The sequence below is a fragment of the Thamnophis sirtalis genome, unplaced genomic scaffold, assembly GCF_051295495.1.
Source record: "Thamnophis sirtalis isolate CommonGarterSnake01/CBP01778 unplaced genomic scaffold, rThaSir2_p1.2 scaffold_13, whole genome shotgun sequence".
Lineage (NCBI taxonomy): Eukaryota > Metazoa > Chordata > Lepidosauria > Squamata > Natricidae > Thamnophis > Thamnophis sirtalis.
Window position 1 is genome coordinate 53,198,710 of NW_028261393.1, and position 10,054 is coordinate 53,208,763.

At 47.6% G+C, this 10,054-nt stretch overlaps 1 protein-coding gene across 1 annotated transcript; it reads left to right on the forward strand.

Annotated features, from left to right (window-relative positions):
* Nucleotides 1–6,067: 6,067 nt before the first annotated feature.
* Nucleotides 6,068–9,626, forward strand: LOC148043191 (putative defense protein Hdd11). Its single transcript, XM_087727869.1, has 5 exons — nucleotides 6,068–6,272; nucleotides 6,902–7,014; nucleotides 8,826–8,938; nucleotides 9,393–9,457; nucleotides 9,532–9,626. The coding sequence occupies exons 1-5, from the start codon at nucleotides 6,068–6,070 to the stop codon at nucleotides 9,624–9,626; spliced, it is 591 nt and encodes a 196-aa protein (XP_087583995.1).
* Nucleotides 9,627–10,054: the final 428 nt, after the last annotated feature.

Below are 10,054 nucleotides of genomic sequence, written 5' to 3' on the forward strand. Positions count from 1 at the left end.
AACCCTCTGATAAAAAAAAATAATCAGGGAACATTTGACAACGGAAACTGTATTGGATGCTTTGAGTTGAGTTTGAGAGCCGAGGTGGTGCAGTGGTTAGAGTGCAGCACTGCAGGCTACTTCAGCTGACTGCTATCTGCAGTTCGGCGGTTCAAATCTCACCGGCTCAGGGTTGACTCAGCCTTCCATCCTTCCGAGGTGGGTAAAATGAGGACCCAGATTGTTGGGGGCGATATGCTGACTCTGTAAACCGCTTAGAGAGGGCTGAAAGCCCTATGAAGCAGTATATAAGTCTAACTGCTATTGCTATTGTAGCTGCAAAAAGCAGGGGGTTATTTTCCCTGTTGTTTCCTAGTCTGTCGATCAGAAAGGTTGGCAGTTCGGCGGTTCGAATCCCTAGCACCGCATAACGGACTGAGCTCCCGTTATTTGTCCCAGCTTCTGCCAACCTAGCAGTTCGAAAGTACGTAAAAAAAGGCAAGTAGAAAAATAGGGACCCGCTTTGGTGGGGAGGTAACAGCGTTCTGTGCGCCTACGACATTTAGTCATGCCGGCCACATGACCACAGAGACGTCTTCGGATAGCGCTGGCTCTTCGGCTTTTGAACGGAGATGAGCACCGCCCCCTAGAGTCGGGAACAACCAGCCTATATGTGCGAGGGGATCTTTTACCTTTACTTTACAGTATAGAACTCTTTGGCCTTCAAATCTTCCGACGAATGGGTGTCCCTATTTTTCAGACTGGGTTGAATGAAATTGCACGTATCCACTTGCCTGCTCTTCTGACAGGAATTCCAGATTTCAGATTTAATCAATTTCCAAGCTTAAATTTGTTTTGCGCTGGTTGGTTTCTAGACTGACTTCTGAAAAAAGAGATTCTTTCATCCTCTTGATTCATCACACACAAACACAAACACACACACAAACACACACGGTTCAGTCTTCCCAACAACCAGCAAATTGTCTTTGGGAGGCAAGCCAGATTTTAAATAGGCAGACAGGCAGGCAAGCAGCCATCCAACCTATCCATCCAATTCTCCATCCAATTCTCCACCCAATTCTCCACCCAATTCTCCATCCAATTCTCCATCCAATTCTCCAGGCGGGCGGGCGGGCGGGGGGCGGGCAGGCAGGCAGGCAGGCAGGCAGCTACCCACCCACCCACCCATCCAATCATCCAATCATCCAGGCAGGCAGGCAGGCAGCCACCATCCCACCCACCCATCCAATCATCCAATCATCCAGGCAGGCAGGCAGGCAGGCAGGCAGGCAGGCAACCACCATCCCACCCATCCAATCATCCAGGCAGGCAGGCAGGCAGCCACCATCCCACCCACCCATCCAATCATCCAGGCAGGCAGGCAGGCACGCAGGCAGGCAGCCACCATCCCACCCATCCAATCATCCAGGCAGGCAGGCAGGCAGCCACCCACCCACCCACCCACCCACCCACCCACGCAATCATCCAATCATCCAGGCAGGCAGGCAGGCAGCCACCATTCCACCCACCCATCCAATCATCCAGGCAGGCAGGCAGGCAGGCAGCCACCATCCCACCCACCCACCCACCCACCCACCCACCCACCCATCCAATCATCCAGGCAGGCAGGCAGGCAGGCAGCCACCATCCCACCCACCCATCCAATCATCCAGGCAGGCAGGCAGGCAGGCAGGCAGGCAGGCAGGCAACCACCATCCCACCCATCCAATCATCCAGGCAGGCAGGCAGGCAGGCAGGCAGGCAGGCAGCCACCATCCCACCCACCCATCCAATCATCCAGGCAGGCAGGCAGGCACGCAGGCAGGCAGCCACCATCCCACCCACCCACGCAATCATCCAATCATCCAGGCAGGCAGGCAGGCAGCCACCATCCCACCCACCCACCCACCCACCCACCCACCCATCCAATCATCCAGGCAGGCAGGCAGGCAGGCAGCCACCATTCCACCCACCCATCCAATCATCCAGGCAGGCAGGCAGGCAGGCAGCCACCATCCCACCCACCCACCCACCCACCCACCCACCCATCCAATCATCCAGGCAGGCAGGCAGGCAGGCAGCCACCATCCCACCCACCCATCCAATCATCCAGGCAGGCAGGCAGGCAGGCAGCCACCATCCCACCCACCCATCCAATCATCCAGGCAGGCAGGCAGGCAGGCAGGCAGGCAGGCAGGCAGGCAGGCAGGCAACCACCATCCCACCCATCCAATCATCCAGGCAGGCAGGCAGGCAGGCAGGCAGGCAGGCAGCCACCATCCCACCCACCCATCCAATCATCCAGGCAGGCAGGCAGGCACGCAGGCAGGCAGCCACCATCCCACCCATCCAATCATCCAGGCAGGCAGGCAGGCAGCCACCCACCCACCCACCCACCCACCCACCCACGCAATCATCCAATCATCCAGGCAGGCAGGCAGGCAGCCACCATCCCACCCACCCACCCACCCACCCACCCATCCAATCATCCAGGCAGGCAGGCAGGCAGGCAGCCACCATCCCACCCACCCATCCAATCATCCAGGCAGGCAGGCAGGCAGGCAGGCAGGCAGGCAGGCAGGCAGGCAGGCAGGCAGGCAACCACCATCCCACCCATCCAATCATCCAGGCAGGCAGGCAGGCAGGCAGGCAGGCAGGCAGGCAGGCAGGCAGGCAGGCAGCCACCATCCCACCCACCCATCCAATCATCCAGGCAGGCAGGCAGGCACGCAGGCAGGCAGCCACCATCCCACCCATCCAATCATCCAGGCAGGCAGGCAGGCAGGCAGGCAGGCAGCCACCCACCCACCCACCCACACAATCATCCAATCATCCAGGCAGGCAGGTAGGCAGACAAGCAGCCACCTACCTACCTACCCATCAACTCACCCACCTATCCATCCATCTGACGGGCTCCGAATCCAATGGCGATGTCCGTTTTGCTCTGTGAATTCAAGGACATCACCAATGGATTCGGAGCCTGTCGGTATGGTTAGGAGGGGGCACGCCTTTCGAGCCGGCCTTATGTACATTTCTGGGGAAAATACATGGGAAAATCCCATTGGGGAAAATTCCACTTAGGGTTAGGGTTAGCTCTCCATGAATTCGCAGAGCAAAACGGACATCGCCATTGGATTCGGAGCCCGTCAATCTGGTTAGGAGTGGACACACCTTTTGAGGTGTGGGAATTTTCCTGATGCCGCAGCCAGAAAAATGTGTTTGGATGCCAGGGTGGAATTTCGTGCTTAAAAATGGTTTTTCTTGCTGCTTTTAGAAATCGAGCATTTTTGCACCCAGAAGAGGAAAAATTCAGAAAAATGGGTGCCTTTCCTTTAAAAAAAATCCCAACAATGCTTCAAATGCAAACAATCATCTCGGTGATCTACAGCTAAAAGTCCAGATTGCACTTATTTAATCCTGTTAGAATTATTCTATGTCAGAGTTATCAAACTCAATTTCATTCAGGGCTGCATTCGGATTGTGGAGGGGCAGCTTCGTGGGGCATGGCTAGAGTGGGCGTGACCAGCTCGACATCACTCGTGTCAGGGGCATCTGTGGTGGTTGTGGTACCCGGCTGGCTTACCTCCTTCTCGAAGTTGCTGCTGGTCTTCTCCTTGGCCAGGTGTGTGCTGGAGGGCAAAGCATGTGGGTCAGAGGGAGGCCCACTCTCTCTCCTTTCAAGGAGACCCAGCTTTGTAACCAAAGCATCCCCAGCCATAGGATGGGAGACCACCAGGAGAGGCCAGGAGGAGAAGACTAGAGGGTGGCAAAAGGGCAGCAGGGCTGCTGGTGGCCAAGTGCTAAGACAGGACTTTCTTTCCTTCCTTCCTTCCTTCCTTCCTTCCTTCCTTCCTTCCTTCCTTCCTTCCTTCCTTCCTTCCTTCCTTCCTTTCCTCCTTCTTTCCTTCCTTCCTTTTCTTCTTCTTTTTCCTTCCCACTTCATTCTTCTTCCTTCCCCTCTTTCCTTCTTTTTCCTTCCTTGCTCTCTTCCCATCTTTTCTTCTTCTTATTTTTCCCTTTCTCCTTTCCAGTCCATTCTTGGATGCTCAAATGCAAAAGGGGAAACGTTTCTCTTTTTGCTTTGCTTTGAGTTTGTTTTGCTAGCCTTCTGCCAGTGAAAATGGACCCCGGGGCAGCCATGCATGCCCCCTCCCCCTGTTTTCGGCCACAACAGCCTCCTGCAATCCTCTGCCAGTAAAAATGGGCTGGGGGGGCTCTGTGTGTGCCCCCCCCAAGCTCCATTTTCGCTGGCAGAGGCACCATGGGCCAGTCCTTTGCTGTTTCCAGGACAGCCCCATGGACCAGATCTGAACACCCCATGGGCCAGATCCGGCCTGCCATGCCTTGAGTTTGAAACCCCTGTTCTAGATCACAAGGTTCCCCATTCTTGATGCCTTGAAAACATCTAAATTGGCCTCCAAAAGAACATGCGTTGCTTTAACAAGTAGCATCGACCTTGCCAAAATTTCTCTTTTCAAGCCATGCCAACAATTCCATGATCCTTCCGATCGCGTCATCCGATCAACTCATGACTTGATCCTGGTTTGAAAGCAATTTTTGGAGGCAGTGGAGAGGTGGAAAAAGGCATTTTGAAAAAAACCTTCAAAATATAATTCGGAGAAATCGGTTGGACGCGCTGGAGGCCCGAAGAATCAGAGCTAGAACTGCAAGCTCAAATCATAGAAGAACAAACTGAATTCATCCATGTAGTGTATGTTAAAAATATTTTATAGAATTAAAAATGGGCTGAAATCAGAGAATAGGCAAATGTTAGGTAAGCTCCCTGTTGGGAGAGTGAGTGTGTTCAGCGAAGCGTTGTGAGAGTTGTGTTGGAGAACACACAAAGCAGCATACAGAGACACTGCAGTTTAAATAGGCTTTTACTTTCGTGGAAATAGAGCAGTGGTTCCCAAACTTGGCAACTTTAAGACTTGTGGACTTCAACTCCCAGAATTCTCCAGCCAGCTGGCTGGAGAATTCTGGGAGTTGAAGTCCACAAGTCTTAAATTTGTCAAGTTTGGGAACCACTGAAATAGAGGTATCAGAGTCCATCAAACAGTCCAAGTCATACACGGATAATTCAGTCAGTCATCAATGTCTTTCAGTTAAGGGATAATCCAGTTACATAGTCCAGTATCATATAATCAGTTCAGTACACAAAGTTTGCTATCAGTTGCAAAACTTTCAATAGTTCACGGCACTCAGATCAGCCCAGCATCTAACGAACCAGAGAGAGAGCGCTAACAGACATTCTGGCTCCTTCTTATATTCCTAACAGCAAAGACAAGAATTCTAACAGCTCAAGGGATGCACTAGGTATAACTATATAATATATACAGTTATAATATAATATATACTAGTCATGCGTGGAAATGTATAACTAGCTTTTCTTTTTCTTTCTTTTTCCTAATTACTTGCATAGGGATTATTTGTTATACTATTTATGTTGTTTGTATTTTTTTTGTCATGGATTGTACCAGTGAGGCTAAAACCAATACAATACATCATTATATACATGATGCACAATGACAATAAAAGCTGTTATTAAGATATCCATTCCCTTTGTTTTTTTCAGAAACCCTTGTGTGACACCTAATCATCTAAACTAAAGGTAACCCATTTCTATCGCAGATCCACCCATTTCTGGTCTTCCAGTAAACTCTACGTATGACACTGAGATATCTAAAGTTAATCCATTTCTAGCAATGCGCCAATCCTTTGCTTAAGTCTAGGTTTGCATTTCCATTTATTTATTGACACATCAAAGTGCAGAGTTCCAGAAACTAATTATTACTAAAATTTGATAAAAGCAACTTAAAATGGAATGGGATGAAATACAACTTAAAATGAAATCGGAATAAAATACAATTTAAGTCTAGCTAAGGACTCAGAGATGTTCTCAGCAAACAGAGACATGTGAGTTTTTCATCCTTCATGGATAGTAAATGAATCTGTTCTGGATTTAATGACTCATCCCAAACTCTTCCCCCCACCCCTTTTTAAAGCTTTATTTCTGAACTTGGATAATTCATACTTGCTTTTGGAGGCAAGAGATTGATTGAAAAAAGATCTCTTTTTTCCCCTACAAATGGCTTGTTGGAATCGCTTTTGGGGGGCTGTTCTCACTTTCTGGACCATACTTGGTTCAATTCACGCCTTTCCAGATGGAGCCCCCGAATCTGCCTGTGAGAATATGTTGCCTGTTCATACTGGGGTGCAGGCTCAAACAGTCCCTAGTCCTTATGAAGTTTCGGTTAGCACGCCTTCCTTCCAAAACGGGCAGCTGGTTAATGGTAAGTTTTTATTTTGTTCATATTTTCAATGGAAAGGAAGGTACTGTCAGAGCCGCTCAATCTCAAAGCTTCCTTTTCTCTCTCTCTCTCTCTCCTCTTTTCCAAGTAGAGTTAATAAGTCCTTATGTTTTCTCAGCATCAATAGCCGCTGGGGTTTTTAGGTTAGCAACAATCAGCACTAGCTGAATTTTGGACAATCTCAGAAGCACTAAACTGAGCCAAATTAGGTGAGATTATCATCAGGAAAAATGTCAGGATTGTAAGCCAGGAGAAGTGGCTAAATTCCCGGAAACAAAAGATAATAATCTACTTCCACATGATTGCCAAAAAAAACCCGGGTATCATTGAAGTCAGCAGTTGTCCTGATCATCCAATATCCATTTTATCTTGTTTTGGATTAATGGGTTGTGTGAATCCACTTTTGAGTTTCATAGCTAAATGCTTAGCAAAATGGGTGATTCCAACCAACTTTGGTTGATGCATTCACCTGTAGTTAAGCCATTCATTCTTAACACAATGCATAAATTCTTTTTTTTTTTTAATGCCTGAGAAACAAGATTTGCTGATTTACAGTAAAGGTAAAGAAACATTGTAAAGGGGGTTGCCAAAAATCAAATTATTTTCTCCAGTTCAGATCCTAGGAGCTGCCTATCGGGGATTGTTGTTAGAGGCCCGTTCGTTTCACCCGGCTGCTGCCCTGGGATTTTGGCAAACTCCCCCAAACGATACCAGATTTTTACAGGTAAGCACAAATAGTTAACACCTGCGTGTGTGATGTGGCAGGTCCTTGTCCATTTCAATTCTAAAAGTCCCAGCGCTCTTCAGATAAGCCGCCTGGGAGAGCCAAGGGAAATCACCAAAACCATTAAAAAAAGCGAAAGTCAAAATATTTTGGACCTGTGATATGATATCCGTAAAAATATGGCATCCGTCACTTAATCCTCCAAGGAAAGATTGAAGGCAAATGAAGTCCAGGCAGAAGGACATCATGGCTTCAAAATCTAAGGGAATAATTTGGACAAAATCCACTTTTTCGTATGGCTGTTGATAAAAAATGGGATTGCCAACATGATTGCCAACATCCGATGACAGATATGGGCAGAACAACAACTCTTCAGTGTCTTTGTATCCTGTGAGTTGTCTAGTTTGTGATCCCATTGGTCCTTGCTTGCAGGTGAATGGCGAGTGACATTGCATTCTCACGCCTGTTAGAACTCCCCATTACTGGTAGTGGTTAGAATGCAGTATTGCAGGCTAACTCTGTCCACTGCCAAGAGTTCGATCCTGACCCGCTCAAGGTTGACTCAAAATAAGTGTTAGAAGGGACCTTGGAGGTCTTCTATTCCAACCTTCTGCTCAAGAGGGAAAGCCTATACGCTCTACATGGGGCTGCCCTTGAAGAGTGTTCGAAGACTTCAGTTAGTCCAGAACGCAGCCGCGTGAGCGATTGTGGGTGCACCCAGGTACACCCACGTCACACCTATCCTCCGCGAGCTGCACTGGCTACCCATTAGTCTCCAAATCCGCTTCAAGGTGCTGGTCGCTACCTATAAAGCCCTACATGGCATCGGACCTGGGTACCTGAGAGACCGCCTCCTGCCGATTACCTCCCATAGACCGATCAGATCTCACAGGTTAGGTCTCCTCCGGATTCCATCCGCCAGCCAATGTCGGCTGGCGACCCCCCGGGGGAGAGCCTTCTCTGTTGCAGCTCCAACCCTCTGGAATGATCTCCCTGTCGAGATCCGGACCCTTACGACCCTCCCGGCTTTCCGCAAAGCCACCAAGTCCTGGCTGCTCCAGCAGGCCGGGGGGCCTGTGAAACATCCAGCCCCGCGGAAATTGTGAATGTTGCGGTTTTGTTTTTAAAGTGTTGTCTTTGTCTAGTCTTCCCGCTTCCCTTGTTTATTGTGAGCCGCCCGGAGTCCTTCGGGAGTGGGCGGCATACAAGACAAAAACAAAAAACAATACTATTTCAGACAAATGGTTGCCCGATCTCTTCGTTAAAAATCCCAGTGTTGGCGTACTACTTCTATCCTTAAATCAGTAAAATGAAGACACAGATTGTTGGGGGCCACATGCTGATTCTGTAAAGGGCTCTAAAGCACTACGGGGCAGTATATAAGTCTAAGTGCTCTTGCTATCACCCACACCCCAAAATTGTGTAGCATGAAGTATACAAATTCATATCTCACTTTCTCACATTATGCTGTGCTGGCATGTTGCTTGTTTAACTTCAGGTCAGCATGCGGTTGGGCAAGATCCCAATCCTACGGTGGGTAAATAAACCATGCCTTCACTTCATGGGTGTTGGATTCAAGAAAGCCTATTGAAGCAAAATGTGCTAGACAAAGTAATGACTTCCATAGGACTTGTTTTAAAGATTGGGCACGCAATGCCAATTGTTTCATTTCAGTTATGCCATGCAGATCTAAAATTGAGATGAAAAGGGGGCAAATAGCAAGGGTGTGGTAGAAATATAATTGTTTTAAACAGAATTAACTTGAAATAGTAGCGGTTGCTTATTTACTTACTTACTTGTTTATTTGGCAGTGCTCTGGAAATCCTCAAGGGGCCATTACTCATTCCAACACCAACTTAAAAATGAGTCAGATCTACTCCTGGCTCCCACCTCGCTTACACTGTCCCCCAGTAGTTTACTTTGTGTAAGTATTATGGGCATTTCGAACCCAAGAAAACCCGAGCTTTTCTTTTAAAATGGTGATGTTTCATGAGAACAGCAATCAGGTGAGCTAAGAAGCTGTAAATCCTGGAAAATATCCTCCCAATGTGCCTGTTTTCGGATTAATTCTGCAAGGGGAGAGGGTGGGATTTTAAAAGCATTATGGGAAATTATTGATTTCAATTCCCTTGGAAGTAAATCATGGCCTCTTCTAACACGAAACCCTCCAGGTGTGTAAACTGGAACTGTTTTATAACCTTTAGCTGGATATTACAACACTAAGGAATTAACATGCTGGCTGGGGAATTCTGGGAGATGAAGCCCACACATCTTAAATGACTGAGAAACACTGGATTAAACACAATGGGAGATTCTAAGCCTTACTGGGACATCCTCAGAAATTCTAACTGTAATTATTTCTCTTCCTGCTAAATCAGGGCAACGGTGGCCCAATCACGTGACATCTACTGGACCAAGGTCAAATCCAAAGTGATCTGGAGAAGTGAGTATCACCAGATTCCCTTTCTCAAGCCATGGGTGCATTCCTGCAAGGTAAATCTCTTTCTTTCACTACAGATCCTCAAGCCACATGTGGAGGGGAAACATCTGGGAAACAATTTTCCGCTGCTACAGGAATTGCCTGCTTGCTATTGATGATTTTGCATATCTAATGGTTTTTAAAAAGGCTTAACTAAAGCAATTGTGTTATCTATTTTTACTGCCTGAAGGTAGCTTTGCTTAGAATCCTATTTTTCTGCTCCCAAGTTTGCAACACATTCACTGCACACGCTTGTTTTAGATGTTGTTTTATTTATATTAAATGCTTTGATGAAATAAAAGAATATCACGTCGTGGCTTTAGTCGATGTTCTCCAGACCCTGAAAAATAAAAGACAGGGGGGAAAGGAAGTCAGAAGGTGCCTATGTCACAATCAAACAAAATCAAAACTCTGTCTGGTTTATTTGATGGGGTTATCGCACTCCATATTCCTATTAAGGCAAATCGTACAATTTTTATACTCCCACACACTTTAAGGATTACAAGCCTCTTCACAACTACAAAATTTAGAAAAATAGAGTTTATTATTGGCTTTGCTGGT

Coding starts and splice junctions, on each gene's coding strand:
- LOC148043191 (XM_087727869.1), top strand. CDS start 6,068: ATGGCTTGTTGGAATCGCTTTTGGGGGGCTGTTCTCACTTTCTGGACC. Junction 7,015..8,825: donor ACGATACCAGATTTTTACAG/GTAAGCACAAAT, acceptor TTTATTTGGCAG/TGCTCTGGAAATCCTCAAGG. Junction 9,458..9,531: donor ATCCAAAGTGATCTGGAGAA/GTGAGTATCACC, acceptor CTTTCACTACAG/ATCCTCAAGCCACATGTGGA.